This window comes from Mercenaria mercenaria, unplaced genomic scaffold (assembly GCF_021730395.1).
Source record: "Mercenaria mercenaria strain notata unplaced genomic scaffold, MADL_Memer_1 contig_3371, whole genome shotgun sequence".
Taxonomy (NCBI): domain Eukaryota; kingdom Metazoa; phylum Mollusca; class Bivalvia; order Venerida; family Veneridae; genus Mercenaria; species Mercenaria mercenaria.
In genome coordinates, this window is record NW_026461501.1 from 1 (window position 1) to 24,214 (window position 24,214).

Genomic DNA, 24,214 nt, shown 5'->3' on the forward strand with positions numbered 1-24,214 from the left:
GGAATTCCTTTGAAATATTATACATTGATTCCAAATGAGGAGCATTCTGGAGATCAAAATGTTTACTTGCTTGTTTACATAATAAGAGCCGCACCATGAGAAAACCAACATAGTGCATTTGCGACCAGCATGGATCCAGACCAGCCTGCGAATCTGCGCAGTCAGGTTGAAAAACGGCAATAACCCAAAACAAACAAACAAAGGTCAGGATCCATGCTGTTCGCGAACGGTTTCTCTAATTGCAAAAGGCTTTGAAAGCCAACAGCATGGATCTTGACCATTTTTTTCAACAGTATTTCAGGTATGTAAAGGAGGACAGTGTTCCTGGATTCTGTACCAGTACAAACCTGTTTTCCGCAAGTAACTGCCAACTTCCCTACTTGAATCAGAGATGGAGGACAAATGATATCAGACACAATGTCTCTATCAAATCGTCATGAAGAACATCGCCCCGCTTGGGGATCAAATGTATGACCTTGCAATCTGTAGATCTGCACTCTCCCTGTTGAGCTAAGCGGGCGGGCTCATTTCAGAGAAGTATGACTGTTGGGTTAGATAAAACACAGTGTGAACTATACCATGTCATACTTGTTTATGTTAAAAGTATGTATGAAATGCCATTAATATATGTTAATTTCCACCAAAACATCTACATGTATATAAGTTTCTATCTTGATCTTCAGTGCATGTGAGTGATTCTGAATCCAGTTCATCAGAGATGTGCAATATTATTTATAGAACACCCCTGAAGTCACAGTTTGATATCGCCTTTATACAACAGAAAAATGTAACAGCACATTTAAGTGAGGACAAACAAATAAGATTCGGAAAAGCTGTTGAGGGTATAATTACTTTTTATTAGCTCACATGTCACAAAGTGACAATGTGAGCTTTTGTGATCACGCAGCGTCCGTCGTCCGTGCGTGCGTAAACTTTTGCTTGTGACCACTCTAGAGGTCACATTTTTCATGGGATCTTTATGAAAGTTGGTCAGAATGTTTATCTTGATGATATCTAGGTCAGGTTTGAAACTGGGTCAGCTGCGATCAAAAACTAGGTCAGTAGGTCTAAAAATAGAAAAACCTTGTGACCTCTCTAGAGGCCATACTTTTCAATGCATCTTCATGAAAGTATTCAGAATGTTCACCTTGATGATATCTAGGTCAAGTTCGAAACTGGTTCATGTGCCATCAAAAACTAGGTCAGTAGGTCAAATAATAAAAAAACCTTGTGACCTCTCTAGAGGCCATATTTTTCATGGGATCTGTATGAAAGTTGGTCAGAATGTTTATCTTGATGACATCTAGGTCAAGTTCGAAACTGGGTCAACTGCGGTCAAAAACTAGGTCAGTAGGTCTAAAAATAGAAAAACCTTGTGACCTCTCTAGAGGCCATACTTATGAATGGATCTTCATGAAAATTGGTCAGAATGTTCACCTTGATGATATCTAGATCAAGTTCGAAATTGGGTCACATGCCATCAATAACTAGGTCAGTAGGTCAAATAACAAAAAAACCTTGTGACATCTCTAGAGGCCATATTTTTCATGGGATCTGTATGAAAATTGGTCAGAATTTTTATCTTGATGATATCTAGGTCAAGTTCGAAACTGGTTTAACTGCGGTCAAAAACTAGGTCATTAGGGCTAAAAATAGAAAAACCTTGTGACCTCTCTAGAGGCCATACTTTTCAATGGATCTTCATGAAAGTAAGTCAGAATGTTCACCTTGATGATATCTAGATCTTGTTTGAAACTTGGTCACGTGTTTTTAATAACTAGGTCAGTAGGTCAAATAACAAAAAAGCCTTGTGACCTCTCTAGAGGCCATATTTTTCATGGGATCTATATGAAAATTGGTCAGAATGTTCATCTTGATGATATCTAGGTCAGGTTTGAAACTGGGTCAACTGCAGTCAAAAACTTGGCCAGTAGGTCTAAAAATAGAAAAACCTTGTGACCTCTCTAGAGGCCATACTTTTGAATGGATCTTCATGAAAATTGGTCAGAATGTTCACCTTGATGATATCTAGGTCAGTTTCGAAACTGGGTCACGTGCCTTCAATAACTAGGTCAGTAGGTCAAATAATAAGAAATCTGTGACCTCTCTAGAGGCCATATTTTTCAGTGGATCTTCATGAAAATTGGTTAGAATTTTTATCTTGATGATATCTAGGTCAGATTCAACACTGGGTCACATGAGCTCAAAAACTAGGTCACAATGTCAAATAATAGAAAAAAACAACATCATACTCGGTTTAAAACTGGGTCATATGGGGACAGGTGAGCGATTCAGGACCATCATGGTCCTCTATTTTTTTAAAATTACAACACTTCAAGTTGAAGTTGTTACAGTCTTAATATTTGCCTTGATATCTAGACAAGTCTCCAAGAAAATGAATTGAAGACCAGTCTTGAAACTCCAGCAACTGATTGGTTGATTTTGGAGCTTAATCTTGAAATTGACCAGTGACAAAGCTGCAATCTGAGACTGGTTTTCAAACTCAGTACTGCATCTTGGTTCACACAGTAAGTTGCAAGTACATGTACATGTATTGTATAACAAGTTTATTTATCATCAAATTTTAAGAGAAGCTAGATCTATGAGGGTTGTCCCAGAAAATCGCAAATGTTTTTTATTATGTAGAAAATAAGCGACTCATCAAATAATTATTTTAACTGATGTTATTTCAATGTATATACATGACAGGACTATTGAGTTTAAAATTAAATATCTGTCATATTATTTGAGTATTTTTAGCTCACCTGTCACAAAGTGACAAGGTGAGCTTTTGTGATCGCGCGGTGTCCGTCGTCCGTGCGTGCGTCCGTCCGTCCGTAAACTTTTGCTTGTGACCACTCTAGAGGTCACATTTTTCATGGGATCTTTATGAAAGTTGGTCAGAATGTTCATCTTGATGATACCTAGGTCAAGTTCGAAACTGGGTCACGTGCCATCAAAAACTAGGTCAGTAGGTCTAAAAATAGAAAAACTTTGTGACCTCTCTAGAGGCCATATATTTCACAAGATCTTCATGAAAATTGGTGGGAATGCTCACCTTGATGATATCTAGGTCAAGTTCGAAACTGGGTCACGTGCGGTCAAAAACTAGATCAGTTGGTCTAAAAATAGAAAAACCTTGTGACCTCTCTAAAGGCCAAATATTTCATAAGATCTTCATGAAAGTTGGTAAGAACGTTCACCTTGATGATATCTAGGTCAAGTTCGAAACTGGGTCACGTGCCGTCAAAAACTAGGTCAGTAGGTCAAATAATAGAAAAACCTTGTGACCTCTCTAAAGGCCATATTTTTCATGGGATCTGTATAAAAGTTGGTCTGAATGTTCATCTTGATGATATCTAGGTCAAGTTCGAAACTGGGTCACGTGCGGTCAAAAACTAGGTCAGTAGGTCTAAAAATAGAAAAACCTTGTGACCTCTCTAGAGGCCATTTATTTCAGGAGATCTTCATGAAAATTGGTCAGAATGTTCACCTTGATGATATCTAGGTCAAGTTCGAAAGTGGGTCACGTGCCGTCAAAAACTAGGTCAGAAGGTCAAATAACAAAAAAACCTTGTGACATCTCTAGAGGCCATATTTTTCATGGGATCTGTATGAAAGTTGGTCTGAATGTTCATCTTGATGATATCTAGGTCAAGTTTGAAAGTGGGTCACGTGCCTTCAAAAAGTAGGTCAGTAGGTCAAATAATGAAAAAACGTTGTGACCTCTCTAGAGGCCATATTTTTTATGGGATCTGTATGAAAGTTGGTCTGAATGTTTATCTTGATGATATATAGGTCAAGTTTGAAACTGGGTCAACTGTGATCAAAAACTAGGTCAGTAGGTCTTAAAATAGAAAAACCTTGTGACCTCTCTAGAGGCCGTACCCTTGAATGGATCTTCATGAAAATTGGTCAGAATGTTCACCTTGATGATATCTAGGTCACATTTGAAACTGGGTCACGTGCCTTAAAAAACTAGGTCAGTAGGTCAAATAATAAAAAAACCTTGTGACCTCTCTAGAGGCCATACTTTTCATGGGATCTGTATGAAAGTTGGTCTGAATGTTCATCTTGATGATATCTAGGTCAAGTTTGAAACTGGGTCAACTGCGGTCAAAAACTAGGTCAGTAGGTCTAAAATAATTAAAATCTTTTGACCTCTCTAGAGGCCATATTTTTCAATGGATCTTCATGAAAATTGATCTGAATGTTCCCCTTGATGATATCTAGGTCAGTTTTGAAACTGGGTCACGTGCGGTCAAAAACTAGGTCAGTAGGTATAAAAATAGAAAAACCTTGTGACCTCTCTAGAGGCCATATTTTTCATGAGATCTTCATGAAAATTAGTGAGAATGTTCACCTTGATGATATCTAGATAAAATTCAAAACAGGGTCACGTACCTTCGAAAACTAGGTCCATAGGTCAAATAATAGAAAAACCTTGTGACCTCTCTAGAGACCATATTTTTCAATGGATCCTCATGAAAATTGGTCAGAATTTTTATCTTGATAATATCTAGGTCAAGTTCAAAACTGGGTCACATGAGCTCAAAAACTAGGTCACTATGTCAAATAATAGAAAAAACGACGTCATACTCAAAACTGGGTCATGTGGGAAGAGGTGAGCGATTCAGGACCATCATGGTCCTCTTGTTTAAATAATGGACGGTAGTCAGTACTAGTCGGCGCACGCTCAGTTTTCCTTCTACAAAAAATTATGTTGTGTTTCAAGTCTTTGACGTCACTTACGTTAAAATAGTGACGTAATTTGAAAGTAACGGTTGCAGGCACTTTTAGAAATGGTGACGTCAGATAAGTTCACCTTGCAGAAAGTATTAATAAAATATTGTGTAGATTACTGTATGACTCCTTCACAAACAAAACGAGAAATGGAAAATTCTGGAAGTCAGGCAGATGTTAGCAGGACACTTGTCTTTACATGGCACAAACGTTTTATGGAAGGTTGGGTGAGTGATTCAAAGAGAGGGTGACATAATACTTTAATTCTTATCTGATGTCCCCATTTCTGAAAGTGCGTGGGACCATTACTTTCAAAATTACGTCACTATTTTAACGTAAGTAACATTAAAGACTTGAAACGCAACATAATTACGAGCCACACGTTGCCATTAATGATACTGAAGTAACATCAGTTAAAATAATTATTTGATATGTCGCTTATTTTCAAAATAATAAAAAAGTTTGAGATTTTCTTGGACAACCCTCATACATGTTATTGCACTTATGATGTCATCAAGGGTGTTTGCCAAAATACTTGTGATTTATAACAAGGTTTAACACATGTTTGACAACATTGGAGTGAAATAAAGCCATTTTATGATTTTGTTATGACACTAGCGTCATAAAGCTGCAACGCTGAAGTAATTTTAAATACTTTTTATAGGAGACATTGATCGAAATTGAGTTGGTCTATAAAGAAAGAAGAATTTTGATGTCTCAGTAGTAAAAAAGAGAATATTACATTTGTGCCTTTCCACATTGAATTACCGGTATTAAAGTTGTTGAATAAAATTTATAAAATGCACGACAGAGCCTCTACTTTATTATTTTATTTGACAAATTTAATAAAATCAGTGTGAAAAGACACTCACATAATAACTTCTTTTCATTACATAACTTCTTATTAAAAAATTGCAGGTTAATAATTTTAACACAAACAGTTGTTAAGCACAGGTTTGCTGGGCTAAAGTAAAAAATTAAGAAAAAACCTTGGAAATTTATTTCTGATGTCATGAAATGAAACATTTACTGAATGGCTTTCTGGTCAATTGCCAAAGCCCCTTGGATCTCGGACATATAGTCTTGACTATATGTTGACTGGCAAGCTCTTCAGTAAGTATACTACTAAATTCATCGTTATCCTCATTATGTCTCACATTTGATATCATTTGCTTCAGGTGAAGTAGTATATGTGATAGGTCATGCTATATTTAGAGGGCAAGGGGACACGTTGCCAATGGTTTGTAGAGGCATTGTATCAAAGATTGTGCAACACAATAAAGTCCCTGTCATGTTACAGGTAACTATTACCATTTTGACTTAATGTTGACGTCATTTCCTCTTGAATTTTAATGTATTTATGCTTGGCCACAGAGCTAGCATATGTAAGATGGTGTGATAACCTGCCTGAGCATGAGAACATCTCGGTTAACACACAAAATACTCTACAATTTAAAATAAACCTGAAAATGGCAAGAGCAACAGTTTTATGCTAGACGTTTATTTTCATGTTGTTTTCCAGTAACTTTGCAGTCTGCAATTTGCATTTTTGGATTGTTTTTCTGGTTATTAATCCTTTCCCTGCTAAATTTCTATAATGAACTTGTCCATCTTTCAATTTGGACAGTACCATTAACTGTTAAAAGGGGCGCTTACCAAAAATATACTGACTGAATGGCGAACAGTGCAGATCATGATCAGACTGCATGGATGTGCAGCTGATCATGATCTACACTGGTCGCAAAGGCAGGGTCATGTTTAGCATGATAAGGATTAATCTCTGTTTTGTAAAAAAAAACACTTGCAATAACATTAAAATGGAAACAATATCAAAAGATGGCTATTTTTGTTCAAACTATATAAATGAACTTTAACTAATATACACCAACCAGTTCTAACCTGTGTTCGAATATATTGATTAAATAAATTACAGACAACTTGTGCAGTTCATGCTGGTGTGAGTGGTGGTGGTGTATTTAATACCCGTGGACAGCTGGTAGCAATAGTGGTCTGCAATTCAAAGTAAGTTGTGCACTGGTTAAAACTTCTATTTAATATCCATGGACAACTGGTAACAATGGTAATTTGTCATTCAAAAAAAGTTGTTTACAGGCTAAAACTTCTGTATTTTATACACATGGATAGCTGGCAACAGTGGTGGTCTGTAATTCAAAGTAAATGGTGTACTGGCTAAAACTTCTGTATTTAATTTCTGTGGGCAACTTGTAGCAATAGTGGTCTATAATTCAAAGTAAGTTGTGTACTGGCTCAACTTTCTGAGTTCAACTTGTAACAATGGTCTGTAATTCAAAGTAAGTTGTGTACTGGCTAAAACATCTGTATTGAAAAGATGTGAACAACTTGCAGCAATGGTGGTCTGTAATTCAAAGTAGTTAGTGTACTGGCTAAAACTTATGTATTTAATACCCATTGAGAGCTGGTAGCAATGGTGGCTGTAATTCAAAGGAAGTTGTGTACTGGCTAAAACGTCTCTGTTTAACATCTGTGGACAACTTGTTGCTGTGGTGGTCTGTATTTCAAAGTAAGTTGTGTACTGGCTAAAACTTCTGTATTGAAAAGATGTGAACAACTTTTAGCAGTGGTGGTCTGTAATTCAAAGTATGTTGTGTACTGGCTAAAACTTCTGTATTTAATACCTGTGGATAGTTTGTAGCAGTGGTGGTCTGTAATTCAAAGTAAGTTGTGTACTGGCTAAAACTTCTGTATTTAATACCTGTGGATAGCTTGTAGCAGTGGTGGTCTGTAATTCAAAGTAAGTTGTGTACTAGCCATAACTTCTGTATTTAATACCCATCGAGAGCTGGTAGCAATGGTGGTCTGTAATTCAAAGGAAGTTGTGTACTAGCTAAAATGTCTCTGTTTAATATCTGTGGACAACTTGTAACAGTGGTGGTCTGTAATTCAAAGTAAGTTGTGTACTGGCTAAAACTTCTGTATTGAAAAGATGTGAACAACTTTTAGCAATGGTGGTCTGTAGTTCAGAGTATGTTGTGTACTGGCTAAAGCTTCTGTATTTAAGACCTGTGGATAGCTTGTACCAGTGGTGGTCTGTAATTCAAAGTAAGTTGTGTACTGGCTAAAACTTCTGTATTTAATACCCGTGGATAGCTTGTAGCAGTTGTGGTCTGTAATTCAAAGTAAGTTGTACACTGAGTAAAGCTTCTGTATTTAATTCTCTTGGATAGCTTGTAACAGTGATGGTTTGTAATTCAAAGTAAGTTGTACACTGGGTAAAGCTTCTGTATTTAATTCTCTTGGACAGCTTGTAACAGTGGTGGTCTGTAATTCAAAGTAAGTTGTACACTGGGTAAAGCTTCTGTATTTAATTCTCTTGGACAGCTTGTAACAGTGATGGTCTGTAATTCAAAGTAAGTTGTGCACTGAGTAAAGCTTCTGTATTTAATTCTTTTGGACAGCTTGTAACAGTGGTGGTCTGTAATTCAAAGTAAGTTGTACACTGGGTAAAGCTTCTGTATTTAATTCTCTTGGACAGCTTGTAACAGTGGTGGTCTGTAATTCAAAGTAAGTTGTACACTGGGTAAAGCTTCTGTTATTAATTCTCTTGGACAACTTGTAGTATTCCAAAATTATTTTTGCACTGGCTGTAAATTTTCTATTTGATACACATGGACAACTTGTAACAATGGTTGTCTGTAATTCGAAGTAAGTTGTGTACTGACTAAAACTTCTGTAATACATTTGGACAACTGGTAGCACTGATGTTCTCTAATTCAAAGTAAGTTGTGCACTGCCTAATGATTCTGTATTTAATCCTAGTTCGCAACTAGTAGTGAAATCAGTAGTGACCCCTATAGATTTTGAGGTCAGTATGTCAAAGATCAAGGTCACAGTGACCAGGAACAGTAAAATGGTTTCCGGGCAATAACTCAAGAACGCTTGGGCCTAGTGTCAGGAAAATTGATAGTGAGGTCGGTCATGACCAGCAGATGACCCCTATTGATTTTAAGGTCATTAGGTCAAAGGTCAAGGTCACATTGGCCAGGAACAGTTAAAAGGTTTCTGATCTTGTCTAAAACCACAGGGCCTAGGGCTTTTATATTTGGTATGTAGCAAAATGTAGTGGTCCTCTACCATGATTGTTCAGATTATTTCCCTGGGGTCAAATATGGCCCCACCCGGGGGTCACATGGTTTTTGTAGACTTATATAGGAAAAAACTTTGAAAAACCTCTTGTCCAAAACCACAGGGCCTAGGGCTTTGATATTTTGTATATGACATCATCTAGTGGTCCTGTACTAAGATTGTTCAAATTATTCCCCTAGGGTAAAATATGGCTCCTCTGGGGGTCACATGGTTTACATAGACTTATATAGGGAAAAACTTTGAAAAACTTCTTTTCCAAACCACAAAGACTAGGGTTTTGATATTTGTAATGTAGCATCATCTAGTGGTTCTCTACCAAGTTTGTTCAAATTATCCCTCAAGGGTCAAATATGGCCCCACTTTGGGGGTCATGCGGTTCATATAGACTTATATAGGGAAAAACTTAGAATCTTCATGTCCGTAACCTATATCATTCAAATTTGGACCACATGTATAGTTTTGAATGGCAAGATGAACCTTCACATGAGTTGACCTTGATCTTGACCTATTGACCTACTTTCACATTTCTGTAGCTACAGCCTTCAAATTTGGACCACATGTGTGTACTGAAACAAACTTTGACCTTGTTATTGACCTAGTGACCTACTTTCACATTTTTGAAGGTACAGGCTTCAAATTTGGACCACGTGCATAGTTTTGCATACCAAAATGAACTTTGATCTTGAGATTGACCTAGTGACCTACTTTCACATTTCTGAAGGTACAGGCTTCAAATTTGGACCACATGCATAGTTTTGTGTTCTGAAATAAAATTTGACCTTGATTTTAGCCTAGTGACCTACTTTCACATTTCTCAAGCTACAGCCTTCAGATTTCAACCACATGCATAGTTTTATGTACTGAAATGATTTTTGACCTTGAAATTGATCTAGTGACCTACTTTCACATTTCTGAAACCACAGCTTTCAAATTTGGACCACATGCACAGTGTTTTGTACTGAATGATAGTTGAACTTGATTTTGACCTTGAGCTAGTCTTGAAATTTGGAACATTCAAAAATGGCTCAGTGATGGGCGCCAAGATCACTCTGTGATCTCTTGTTAGGTTAATAGGTTAAAGGTCAAGGTCAGATTGAACCAGAACGGTAGAACTTGTGTTTACAGTGAGCATACAATTTCTGTTCCTTGTGCAATTACTGAATGCATAAAGGGTGGGGGGGCATTTTGTGGTCGACAAGCTCTTGTTATAATATTAATAGTTAAAGAATGATTTGACATATGGCCAATAAACTTCAAGGCTTTATTGTCTGTGGTCAGTAGAGGAACTTTGTTGTTTTTGGGGTCAAAATGACCTTTAGACTTAAAAAATGTTTTCTGATAAACAACTGGATGATTCTTTGGTCTTGGACTTCCAGATTTTATGATATTTTGTTGCTTATGGTCAGTAGATGATCCTTATTGTTTGGGGTCAGTAGGTCATGGTCATAGTGACCTTAAGGTGAAAGGTTTTTGGGCAATGGCTGGAAAATGCTTGGGTCTACAACCAAACTTCATAGCATAATTGCATATGGTCAGAAAATAACCTAGTGACATAAATACTGAAAAGTGGAAAATAGTGTGGCCTAGGACCATAAAACATCATTTGATGATTGTTTCTTGTCAGTAGATATCCCCTACTGTTTTAGAGGTCAATAGAACAATGTTTAATATTACAGTGATCTTGGTGTGTTTTCTTCTCAATTACTGGAAAATGCTTTGACCTGCATCCATCAAACTTCATAGCATGATTGTCTGTAGCCAAAGGTTTAGATCACACTTGCCTTGAGATCAAGAATGGAAAACACTTTGACCTACTGCCATCATTTGTTTATGATCAGTAGATGACCTCTGTTTTGGTGCCAAAGGTCAAAGTCTCAACATACTTGAGACCAAGTATAACACACCTAGTTACCACCGGCAGGCTATTTCTGGGCTCTCCTTTTACAAGCATCTCTTGTTAAGATGAATGTTCATGGTAAGTTGCACGATGAACATCAAGGTGAGGAAGATGAACATCACAGTGAGGAAGTACGGGTGGATGTGGTCATCATTTAACCTGAAATCATTACTGACTGAAGTTTTCATTTATGTTAGATTGTATCAGAAATTTGAACAATGTTACAAAAAAAATCTTACAATTGTGTTTTGTATTTCCAGGGATACAGTATCAGGGGCGTGTTACCCTCATGTCAACATGTGTGTTCCCATAGAAACAGTAGCATCTGTCATCAGACATTATCTACAAACTTCAGGTAACAATTTCAACTTTTGATATTTTATTTTTACAATTTTGTACTGCACCATTTACAAGAAAAGCTTGACAATTTAAAAGAAAACAATAATGTAAGTAATTAAATCAGCAGAAAACAAAGAGTTAAATGAGCTGCACCATGAGAAAACCAACATAAAGGCTTTGCGACCAGCATGGATCCAGACTAGCCTGCGCATCCGGCATCCAGTCAGGATCCATGCTGTTCACTAACGGTTTCTCTAATTGCAGTAGGCTTTGACAGCAAACAGCATGGATCCTGACCAGACTGCATGGATGGGCAAGCTGGTCTTGATCCATGCTTGTCGCAAATGCACTATGTTGGTTTTCTCATGGCGTGGCTCAGATTTCAGTTTTGGATTGTATTTGTGTTTAAATTACTTTGTTGCCTGTAGGGAGAGCACATATCTACATATTATGAGTTTGATTCACAAGACATGTTTTCCATCTCGTTTGAAAGAAAACACTGTGATGAATCGTGGTGTCATCAGTTCTGAGGCGAGGCATATTTTCTAATAAAGATTTGATATAATATATGATTTCTCAAATAATTCATTCTCTACCTCTGATTCATGTGGAGAAGTTGGCAGTTGCGAAGAACAGGTTAATACTGGGAACAGAAACCTGGAAAAATAGTTATGTTAACTGTTGAGACCTCCCAGTTACATAACTGAAATACTGTTTAAAAAAGTGCTAAACATAATAAAAACAAGTAAAATATTTTGCAGATGAAGACATACTAAGATCTCTTCATGTTAGGAATGATGCTGTAAAACGAATATGGAGTATTGGAACGGAGGGTAAGTTTTTAAACAATTTTAATGTTGGAAGTTTTGTCACACTTCCACTGTAGGTCATTTATTTCAATTAATAAGTATTTAATAATTTAAGGTTTTATACCAGCAGACAAGTTTAATTTTTCCAGACAAGTGTCTTGATATTTTGTTACAAAACATTCGGAAGCAGAATTTTGCAGGAAATGAAATGTACAAGAACACATCACAAAAGTGTTTAAATAGAGGATAATGCATGGGTGTCTTTTCGTATTGAATTTATTAAATGAGTTGAATAAAATAATGTTAGCTTTTCCTGTTGAAACATCAAAATGTCTTCATTTGCTACCTATTATAGAATAGGCCACCCGTTTAGCTCAGTAGGGAGAGCGCAGATCTAATGATCAAGGTGTCATGAGTTAGATCCCTAGGCAAGGCGTATGTTCTCCATGACGATTTGATAAAAGACATTGTGTCTGATATCATTTGCCCTCCTCCTCTGATTCATGCGGGGAAGTTGATAGTTACTTGCATAGAACAGGTTTGTACAGGTATAGAAACCAGGAACACTGGTTAGGTTAACTGCCAGCTGTTACATAACTTAAATACTGTTGAAAAACGGCTTCAACCCAAAGCAAACAAAACAAACAAACCTATTATGAATATTATAAGTCAGTTCGGACAATGCTTCATATTCTTAAAAAGATGTCAACATAGAAGCTTTATTACACAAGTGTAATACCAAAATTATATAATTGCTTCATTTTACTCCAACGACGTCAAACGTGTGATAAAACGTTTTACTGATGTATTCTAAGAGGGTTTAAGTTATCACCTTGATTATATACCTGTATAAATTCTGTCAAAAGTACAGCTTGCACTTTACAAGGAAATACAAACAGGCTGAAAAAATCCCGTATTGTACCTTCCAAACAACTATTTTCCTTAATATGCATGAGCTGACACAGTTATATAAATAGCGCACACAAAAACATAACTCATTTCATTTTAACATCAACAAACATTTAAGATTTCGTTTGATTACAAATAAACAAACAAAAGGTGGAGATATATAATGAAAGGGTCATTACAATAGTAACTAGATCTGGGATTTTATGTTTGGCTCTCGTGGATTTTGCAAGGATGGATCACACTCGGCGCATGTGCGCCTTGCGCCTCGTGAGATCCGATCTTGCAAAATCCACTCGAGCCTAAAACAGCATTCCAGGCCAAGCTACTGTTATAATAACCCTATTGTATCATTAAAATAGTTTCATTCTTCGCATGTACATTTTTAATATAATACAAGATTTAACATTATGTGTCGCATTGTTTTATATGATCACTAATTGTTTAACCATGTTCCTTAATATTATATTCAATGTGTTTGCTCTCTGTGAGAAAGTTGCTGATCAGTTCCTTTCAAATCTGATTTGAGGGGATAATTGATTTTTTAAAACCATTTTTCTTTTCTGTCGCACTTTTGTGCTGGTTTTGCTAATTCAGTTTTTTATTTACATGAAGTTCTTATAGAAGTTTTTAGGCCTATGGTCAGGATCAGCAGCTTTTCCACAGCTTTAGATGTGCTTAATTTGTGTGCTTTTTAGATATATAACATTTTCTTTTACAGCTATTTATATTCTTGTTGACCTCATATATATTTGTTAATGGTCGGTTAAAAAGCTCATCAGAGCTTATGTTTCATATGTTTGTGTCTTGCCGACTTGAAATAAAACTTATTGTATTGTATTGTATTGTAACAATATGAGAGTATATTATACTTGTTATCACTTTGTCATCTAATTTTAGATTGCACCATGATAAGCCGTATATGAGAAGAGATTTATGTCACAGATGGTTTCCAGATTACTAATGGTGAACAGAGTACACCATTCTTGAACACCACTTAAAGACACCAGATCCTCTGTGACAATTTCTGGAGAGATATGGAAGGCCATCTGTGACACACTTGAACATCATTTGAAAACTTCAGATCATCATTGTTAATTTCCAAAGATATATGGAAGGCCATCTGCGACTCACTGTACATCACTTGAAGGCTCCAGCCATCTGTGACAGACCATACTAGAACATCTCTTGTTGGCTCCAGATCATCTTTGTCAATTCATGAAGAAATCTGGAAAGCCATCTGTGACCCACTATACATGGATATCACTCAATTCCTTCATTAGGCAATATGTAAATGAATTTATAAAGTTTTCCTGTTAAGAAAGGCTGCTTAACAATGCACACATGTCACAGGATGTTTTGTTTTGCATGGCTCAAAGCAAAGAAGATGGAAACTGGTGAAAAGATTGGATCTGGTAAAGCATCAGTTCTTTAGAAATTGTATGACCATTTTTAGCCCACCATCATCAGATGGTGGGCTATTCAAATCACTTTGCGTCTGTGGTCAGTCGTCTGTCCTTCCATCCGTCCATTAACAATTTCTTGTTACCACATCTTCTCAGAAACTACTGTGGGGATTTTGACCAAACTTTGTCAGAATGATGTATTGGTACCCTAGTTGTGTCCCCCTGAAAATCAGACTGGTTCAACACTTTTTGAGTGAGTTATGCCCCTTTGTTTATTTTGATTTCTAATATAATTTTATATCCAGTGGCCCTCCAAGTAGTTAACTGTTTTTTTATGGCCTTACCTGTAGAAGAGTCATAAAGTCTGCAGACACTAATGAGATAATGATTCAAGTTGTTCATCATTTTCCTATTACACCTCAGCAGTGAATGGATTAACCTAGTAGATTGGTGATTAATTTGTTTTGTACTCAAATTTCTGGGTTAAATTATTAGTTATAATAGAAGTAATTATGTGTGCATTCTTTGTTTCCATAATAAAAAAAAAAAATAATTGCATATAACTCATTAATGGTGTCATCTCTTTTGTTAGCCCACCATCATCAGATGGTGGGCTATTCAAATCACTCTGCGTCCGTGGTCCGTCGTCCTTCCGTCCGTTAACAATTTCTCGTTATCGCATCTCCTCAGAAACTACCAGGGGGATTTTGACTAAACTTTGTCAGAATGATGTATTGGTACCCTAGTTGTGTCCCCCTGAAAATCAGACTGGTTCAACAATTTTTTAGTGAGTTATGGCCCTTTGTTTATTTCTATAATTTACATAGATTTATATAGGGAAAAACTTTGAAAATCTTCTTGTCCAAAACCACAGAGCCTAGGGCTTTGATATTTGGTATGAAGCATCATCTAGTGGTCCTCTACCAAGATGATTCAAATTATTTCCCTGGGGTCTAATATGGCCCCGCCCTGGGGGTCACTTGGTTTATATAGACTTATATAGGGAAAAACTTCGAAAAACATCTTGTTCAAAACCACAGGGCCTAGGGCTTTGATATTTTGTATGTGACATCATCTAGTGGTCTTCTACTAAGATTGTTCAAATTATCCCCCTAGGGTGAAATATGGCCCCGCCCCGGGGGTCACATGGTTTACATAGACTTATATAGGGAAAAACTTTGAAAATCTTCTTGTCCAAACCACAAAGCCTAGGGCTTTGGCATTTGTATTGTAGCATCATCTAGTGGTTCTCTATCACGTTTGTTCAAATTATCCCCCTAGGGTCAAATATGGCCCCGCCCGGGGGGTTACATGGTTCATATAGACTTATATAGGGAAAAGCTTTTAAAATCTTCTTGTCAGTAACCTACAACATACAAATTTGTATGGTTTTGAGTGGCAAGATGAACCTTGACATGAGTTGACCTTGATTTTGACCTAGTGACCTACTTTCACATTTCTGTAGCTACAGCCTTCAAATTTGGACCACATGCATAGTTTTGTGCACTGAAAAGAAGAACTTTGACCTTGACATTGACCTAGTGACCTACTTTCACATTTTTGAAGGTACAGGCTTCAAATTTGGACCACATGCATAGTTTCGTGTTCCAAAATGAAATTTGACCTTGATTTTGACCTAGTGACCTACTTTCACATTTCTCAAGCTACAGCCTTCAAATTTGGACCACCAGCATAGTTTTGTGTACCGAAACAAACTTTGACCTTTACATTGACCTAGTGACCTACTTTCACATTTTTGAAGGTACAGGCTTCAAATTTGGACCACATGCATAGTTCTGTGTTCCGAAATAAAGTTTGACCTTGATTTTGACCTAGTGACCTACTTTCACATTTCTTGAGCTACAGCCTTCAAATTTGGAGCACTTGCATAGTTTTGTTTACCGAAATGAACTTTGACCTTAAGATTGACCTAGTGACCTACTTTCACATTTCTGTAGCTACAGGCTTCAAATTTAGACCACATGCATAGGATTGTGTACCGAAACAAACTTTGACCTTGGCATTGACCTAGTGACCTACTTCCACAGTTTTCAAGCTACAGCCTTCAAATTTGGACCACTTGCATAGTTTTGTGTACCGAAATAAACTTTGACCTTAAGATTGACCTAGTGACCTACTTTCAAATTTCTCAAACTACAGCCTTCAAACTTGATGCACATGCATAGTTTTGTGTACAAAGAACTTTGTCCTTGAAATTGATCTAGTGACCTACTTTCACATTTTTCAAGCTACAGCTTTCGTGTTGTGTACGGAAATGAAATTTGACCTTGAGCTAGTCAGTAAGTCTTTTAATTTGGAACACTCAAAAATGGCACATTGGTGGGCGCTAAGATCACTCTGTGATCTCTTGTTTAGAGTATGGGTTTAATTATTAGTTATAATATAAGTAATTATATGTGCATTCTCTGTTTCCATAATAAGAAAAAAAGATTGTATATAACTCATTAATGGTGTCATCTCTCTTGTTTAGGGTCAAGGTTACTTATTTTGATCTAGTGACCTACTTTTTTTGTTTTTAGCTTACAACATTCAAATTTGGACCGCATGTATAGTTTTGAGTGGGTAGATGAACCTTGACATGAGTTGACCTTGATCTTGTCCTAGTGACCTACTTTCACATTTCTGTAGCTACAGCCTTCAAATTTGGACCACATGCATAGGTTTGTGTACCGAAATAAACTGACCTTGACATTGACCTTGTGACCTACTTTCACATTTTTGAAGGTACAGGCTTCAAATTTTGACCACGTGCATAGTTTTGTATTCAGAAATAAAATTTGACCTTGATTTTGACGTAGTGAGACCTACTTTCACATTTCTCAAGCTGCAGCCTTCAAATTGGGACCACATGCACAGTTTTGTGTACCGACATGAACTTTGACCTTGAGTTTGACCTAGTGATCTACTTTCACATTTCTAAAGCTACAGGCTTCAAATTTGGACCACAAGCATAGTTTTGTATTCTGAATTGAAATTTGACCTTGATTTTGACCTAGTACCTACTTTCACATTTCTTAAGCTACAGCCTTCAAACTTGAAACACATGCATAGTTTTGTGTACGGAAATGAACTTTGACTTTGATCTAGTGACCTACTTTCACATTTCTCAAGCTACAGCTTTCAAATTTGGACCACATGCATGGACCACATGTAAAGTTTTGTGTACCGAAATGAACTTTGACCTTGATTTTGACCTAGTGACATGTTTGTGCTTTGCTCATAGCACATTCATATATTGACCAATCTCTTTGATATTTGGTATGTAAGTACCTTGTATGGAGCCAAAATTACCAATTGGTATTAGAGGTCACTGGATCCAAGGACTGTGATGACCTGGATTCTGACATAGTGACCTACTTTCAGGATTTTGAGCTAGTCTTGAAATTTGAACATTCAAAAATGACTCAATGGTAGGCGCCAAGACCACTCTGTAATCTCTTGTTAGTATATAGTTACAGCATCTGGCTTGGAATCTTGATTACTATGACATTGTTAAGTTTTGTTGGCATGGAACTTTGTGGTTTTGTCAAAAACTGCTCTTTCATGAATTCTTGGATTTCAACATTTGGACTCAAGAAAAATGAAAACTTCATTATTTGTTTGTTTAATTTTGATGATTGATGTAATCATGAAATCCATGTATTAATAAATGAGTCCTCAATTAAAACAATCTACAGTTGGTCACAGATTGGCTAGATATATTCAACTTGTCAGGAAAGAGACAAAAGAGCCACTACGGTTTCAGAGTAGCAAAACCAACGTATGGTGGTAATTGGTACAGTTCAATAATGCCCATATGTATGGTATGAAAATAAGTGTGTATATCTCTTTTAAGGCCACCTAGAGAAGGACTAACTTATTATAGGACAAAATAGTGCTACTGAACAAGTCCTAAATTAGTAATGCTTTTCTCTCCACCTTTTTTAGGAGAGAATTATACTGAGCATAATTGCTATCAGTGTTGATTGCTTAAAATTATATATACCTGGGTTTTCAAAAGCCGTGATTTTTTGAAATTTATAAAAGAAATTAAACTAAGAGTCACTTTTCCTGAATCCCCTTCTCAGCACAGTATTGTCGTCATAGTAGCCACTTAGTGCTATTAGCTGGCCCGCTTGCTAGTAGCTCATTAGGGAGAGTGCAGATCTATGAATCACGGGACGGTTTGATAAATTTAGACATGTCTGAAATGATTGGTCACTCACCTCTGATATATGTGAGGAAATGGGCTGTTACTTGCGGAGAATAGGTTTATCCTGGTACAGAATCCATGAACACTTGTTAGGTTAGGTTAACCACCCATGGTTACATAACTGAAATACTGTTTGAAAAATGGTGTTTAACCTCAAACAAAAACAGATGCGCTATAACACAAGAATGTTTTGTGCAATGGGAATTATAGTGACAGGTACTCTGGGCTCTATATTTTGAAGAAAAACAACCTTACTTATAGCTTGAAAACAGTATGCTATATTTGTTTACTATGATATTAAAACAAAAATGACCAAAGTTACTGACCTCATGATTTCTTCGTTTTTAAGTGAAGCGTCATACCGAAAATATATAATTAAAGCAGAGTTGTTTTGGTCACATATTGTCTACTATCACTGTCCTAGAAATTGTTTAATGAAAGATAAGCAGATAGAGTAATACTTTATTTTCACTTCTGTACTCTATTTAACAAACAAAACTTAAAGAAAAGATTCTTGCCTAACACATTTTGATGTTGCAAACACCATTATATGATCCTTACTAACATAGTTGCAAGAAAATATGAAACATTCAAGAAGAAAAGAAATACCTATTTTATTCTTAAACCTATTATCATTTTATACCCTAACATGACATATTCCAACAAATATCACACATTCAAACTTTAAATGATATCAATAAGTAAATTATTTATAATAAAAGGATTGCAAGAATAGAATACAACCAGGCACAATAATAACGGACTAGGTTTGAATGGTTCTGTAAATGAGAAGCAAGAAAATCGTCCTGTCATTATTACGATGCTCTAACTCCATTTTTATGAAAATTAAGTATGATGTAAAGTTGGATTCGGGATTTCAATTACTATCTCCAGCTCTGTTCCATTCATTGATCTGACAATTCTACTTGACATAATAGCTTGGAATTCCTTCTTTGTTTTCTAAAACTGAAGTTGAACTTAGTACTACAATGTCTTATATCCATTATTACATGGACATAGACCAATGTAATTCTAAGAAATGTTAAATTATAGTGGAGACAGAGCAGTGTTATAATAAGAAATATTGCATTTCAGTGGACATCACGTGACAATCGTTCGCAATATTCTTGAAAAATACTGTAACATTATCCACTTAGTTTTCTCTCTTACATAGTGCTAAGTCCTGTTGCATCATAATACCTGAACAAACATAGCTATCATTTGTTATCTTAAGATGTCCTACATTCAAAAGCAATGTGATACTGAACGTTTGAAATGCTGGAATTTGGAAATAGTTCTATCACCAAATGAAAAGTGTAATTTTCCAAAAAAATCGAGATACCGTTATATCATGAAAATGGGGCACCTGAAGTTGTTATGCCCCCCCCCCCCCCCCCCCCCCCCCCAAAAAAAAAATCGAGATATTTTTTAGCTCACCTGAGCAATGCTCAGGTGAGTTTTTCTGATCGCTCGATGTCCGGCGTCTGTCGTCTGTCTGTCGTCTGTCGTCTGTCTGTCGTCTGTCTGTCAACATTTAGCTTGTGTATGCGATAGAGGCTGTATTTTTCAACTGATCTTCATGAAACTTGGTCAGAATGATTACCTTGATGAAATCTAGGCCGAGTTCGAAAATGAGTCATCTGGGGTCAAAAACTAGGTCACTAGGTCAAATCAAAGAAAAACCTTGTGTATGCGATAGAGGCTGTATTTTTCAATTGATCTTCATGAATTTTGGTCAGAATGATAACCTTGATAAAATCTAGGCCGAGTTCGAAAATGGGTCATCTCGGGTCAAAAACTAGGTCACTAGGTCAAATCAAAGAAAAACCTTGTGTATGCGATAGAGGCTGTATTTTTCAATTGATCTTCATGAATATTGGTCAGAATGGTTGCCTTGATGAAATCTAGGCCGAGTTCGAAAATGGGTCATCTCGGGTCAAAAACTAGGTCACTAGGTCAAATCAAAGAAAAACCTTGTGTATGCGATAGAGGCTGTATTTTTCAATTATTCTTCATGAATATTGGTCAGAATGATAATCTTGATGAAATCTAGGCCGAGTTTGAAAATGGGTCATCTCGGGTTAAAAACTAGGTCACTAGGTCAAATCAAAGAAAAACCTTGTGTATGCGATAGAGGCTGTACTTTTCAATTGATCTTCATGAATATTGGTCAGAATGATTGCCTTGATGAAATCTAGGCCGAGTTCGAAAATGGGTCATCTCGGGTCAAAAACTAGGTCACTAGGTCAAATCAAAGAAAAACCTTGTGTATGCGATAGAGGCGGTATTTTTCAATTGATCTTCATGAATTTAGGTCAGAATGATTACCTTGATGAAATCTAGGCCGAGTTCGAAAATGGGTCATCTCGGGTCAAAAACTAGGTCACTAGGTCAAATCAAGGAAAAACCTTGTGTATGCGATAGAGGCTGTATTTTTCAACTGATCTTCATGAAATTTAGCCAGAATGATTACCTTGATAAAATCTAGGCCGAGTTCGAAAATGGGTCATCTTGGGTCAAAAACTAGGTCACTAGGTCAAATCGAAGAAAAACATTGTGTATGCAATAGAGGATGTAGTTTTCAATTGATCTTCATGAAATTTGGTCAGAGTGATTGCGTTGATGAAAATCTAGGTCGAATTTGAATATGGGTTATCTGAGGTCAAAAACTAGGTCACTAGGTCAAATTAAAGAAAAATCTTGTGTATGCGATAGAGACTGTTTTTTTTTTCATTGATTTTTATGAAATTTGGTCAGGATGATTGCCTTAATGAAATCTAGGTCGAATTTGAATATGGGTCATCTGAGGTCAAAAACTAGGTCACTTGGTCAAATCAAAGAAAAAACTTGTGTATGTGATAGAGGCTGTATTTTTCAATTGATCTTTATGAATTTTGGTCAGAATGATTGCCTTGATAAAATCTAGGTCGAGTTTGAACATGGGTCATCTAGGGTCAAAAACTAGGTCATATCTAAGAAAATGCTTGTTTTTTATCGCAAGAGACCAATTTTTTGGTCCAATCTTAATGAAAATTGGTCAGAATATTTGTTTCCATGAAATCACTAGGTCAAACATGTTTTACACTGTTATGGTGTGTTTCTTAGGTGAGCGACCTAGGGCCATCTTGGCCCTCTTGTCTATTTTTATCACAGAAAGTAAGAGACCAAATTTTCAAAGTCAATTTCCCACAAATTACCAAAATGGAGGTAGAGCATCATAATAATGACATGACGAAATGTGTAGCTGAAGAAATTCTGCCCAGAGATGCTTATGTCAAGGATCTCTGACGCCACCATCAGAAAATAGAATGAGCGTCAGTTAAGTTATGGTAGCCAGAACTACGAAATGTGCAAAACCCCTCACGCCGGCTAAAGCGGAATTCTTAGAACTAAGACATTCTATAAGTTATTTATTATTATTAGGTCGTAATTTAGAATAAAATATAATGTTTTTGCTACACTCTTCTATCATCCTTTTTCATTAATACTTCACAAAATCTATACAATAGTTGGTTATGTTTGGAAACAAACATCCTCATTCTGTTTCACCTGCTGTCCTATTTCAGACTGAAAACCAAAAGCATCTCACGGTAAACTGTACCAATATATATCTCTTGTTGAAGATGATTGTAGCATATGGATTGTGGATTTTCTACACTAGCTACTTTCTGACAGTGCTTCAAGTCCTTGGAAATATGTAGAATAGAATCTTTGTCACAGCTGCATACCAGCAATGATCCATCATCTAATATTACCATTCCTTCTGGTTCTTCCAAATCTTGATGCTTAAATATAGACAATATTTCACCCTTCAGTGATAATCTCAGTATGGAGTTAGAAGTATAGTCACTGATATAGATTGTACTAGAATCATCGCTTAGCACACAATAACGTAGATTGTCAAACCTTTCATTATTTGGTAAAATATTCCTCTGATCATTTCCTTTAATATCCATTGAAAGTACGCTGGTAGGATTGCATACAACGTAAATGTGGTCTTTACCGTACGTTATACCGTAACATTTTCCTTCCACTTTAATCTTGCGGACAATTGACAGCTTACCAGCAGTTGACATTATAAGGATCTCATTCCTATCTGGCATTGTTACAGCAATCTGGTCCTGTGGTAGTACGGCAATGTCCCACGGGTCCGAGTCTAGTGATTTCTTCTCTGTTATAACTTGGCTCTCTGCGTCCAAGACACATAGTGTGTTATCGGAGCGATTAGCCAGTAAAACTTTGTTTGTGACCAGAACAGCACATCCCGAGATATAACTTCCTGATTTTGATTTAATACTCCGAACTGAGGTCAGTCCGCCAAAGGGTGATTTTTTTCTCTGTAAATCAGTGCTTTGGGAGTTGAGGGACCCGAAGTCATTTAGTTTGGACATCATGCTTTGTAGATCTTTGCTGCGTTCAAACACATAGCTGACATTCGTGTCTTCTAAAGCTTCTTCAGCTTCCTTAATTTCGTTTGAGCTTAGCTTGGACTTGGCATGCTTTATGGTGATATAAAGTTGTGCCTCATGTTTTGCAGCAGTGCTATCCTGTAGACTTTTCTGAACTTCTTTCATGCCTGAAAAAACGCTTACACAAGTTTCAAGTACTCTCTGGATTTTTAGTTTATCGGTAGACTTCCTTTCATCAGCAAGAAATTCAATTTTCTTCTGTTTTTCATTCAGATGATCATCCATCTCTTTTCTGAATTTAACAATATCTTTTGTAGCGTTTTCATGGGAAGAATCGACTTGACTGTTTTTAATGTTTGCCTGTTGAATAATATTGTCTGCTTCTTTCATCTTCCAATCCAGTTCTCTCATAACCTCTCTGCATTCATCACTTTCCCCTATCCCTGCACATATATCAGGTATGTAGTCGAGGTCACATGTCCTATGACCCATAGTCATACAGTCTGTACAGCCAAGTACTTCATGATTCTTACAGAAGAATTTTATAACTTCTTTCTTATGCACGTGGCACTTTTCAGTGGTCACATTTGAACATCTACTGGAAACTGATTGCTTGTCCATATAACTTATGTCAACAAGTTGGTGATGTTTCGAGGCTTTTGTCCTCTGGTGACATTCAAAGCAGTTCTTGCATAGATATTCCTGGCAGTCCACACAAAATGCATGAGCTTTGATATGCTGACCGATGGTCAAACATGGGTCACATGTGTGGTCCTTTGAGCGACTGAACATCGATCCATGAAATACGGTAAGTTTACGTCCCGACACTGCCATGGCTTGAGGAAGGCGAAATACGAAGCTGAAAGTCTAACAGTCAATATCATTAATATGCTACATTTTCAAATCATTAAAGTTGTTCAAATAATAGATGGTACTCTGTAGGTGCAATTTTTCACATCACTTAGGAAGAAAAGCAATCGCGTAAGGTAAAACAAAGTCTGAGTACTTGAACCTTGTTCGTTTTACAAGTACGATATATACAAGATATCAGGTTCTAATTATTGGCCCAAGCCGGGGAGGATATACATTGGCTTTTTCAAGTGATATAACGTTAACGACTTCATGATAATTCTTTTATCTGTAAAATATCAGATAGTAAACTAAGACATCGTGATAGGCTTAATGAGTATGACACGCATATTGTTTAAATAACGGACATTTTCGTATAAAACTGTCTTTTGAATGGATTTGATTTTTAGCAATTAGCTAGTAGAGCTTTTGTCGGCATTCGCGTTATAAAAATGTTGCATTTAATATGATGTAAGGTTTCTCAAAAACAACCTGGCCAAATTCATGCTTTCGAACTT

At 36.6% G+C, this 24,214-nt stretch overlaps 2 protein-coding genes across 2 annotated transcripts; one reads left to right on the forward strand and one right to left on the reverse strand.

The window, feature by feature from the left end:
* Positions 1-683: 683 nt before the first annotated feature.
* Positions 684-17,894, forward strand: LOC128552999 (peroxisomal leader peptide-processing protease-like; the record flags this gene model as incomplete). The annotated part of the gene is given in 6 exon segments (XM_053534102.1): positions 684-842; positions 5,922-6,043; positions 6,677-6,765; positions 11,026-11,120; positions 11,866-11,937; positions 13,720-17,894. Coding segments are annotated over 6 exon segments (563 nt in total), but the record flags the coding sequence as incomplete, so codon positions are not given.
* A 4,101-nt stretch (positions 17,895-21,995) lies between these two features.
* On the reverse strand, positions 21,996-23,681 carry LOC128553001 (uncharacterized). Its single transcript, XM_053534104.1, has one exon. The coding sequence runs from the start codon at positions 23,679-23,681 to the stop codon at positions 21,996-21,998; it is 1,686 nt and encodes a 561-aa protein (XP_053390079.1).
* Positions 23,682-24,214: the final 533 nt, after the last annotated feature.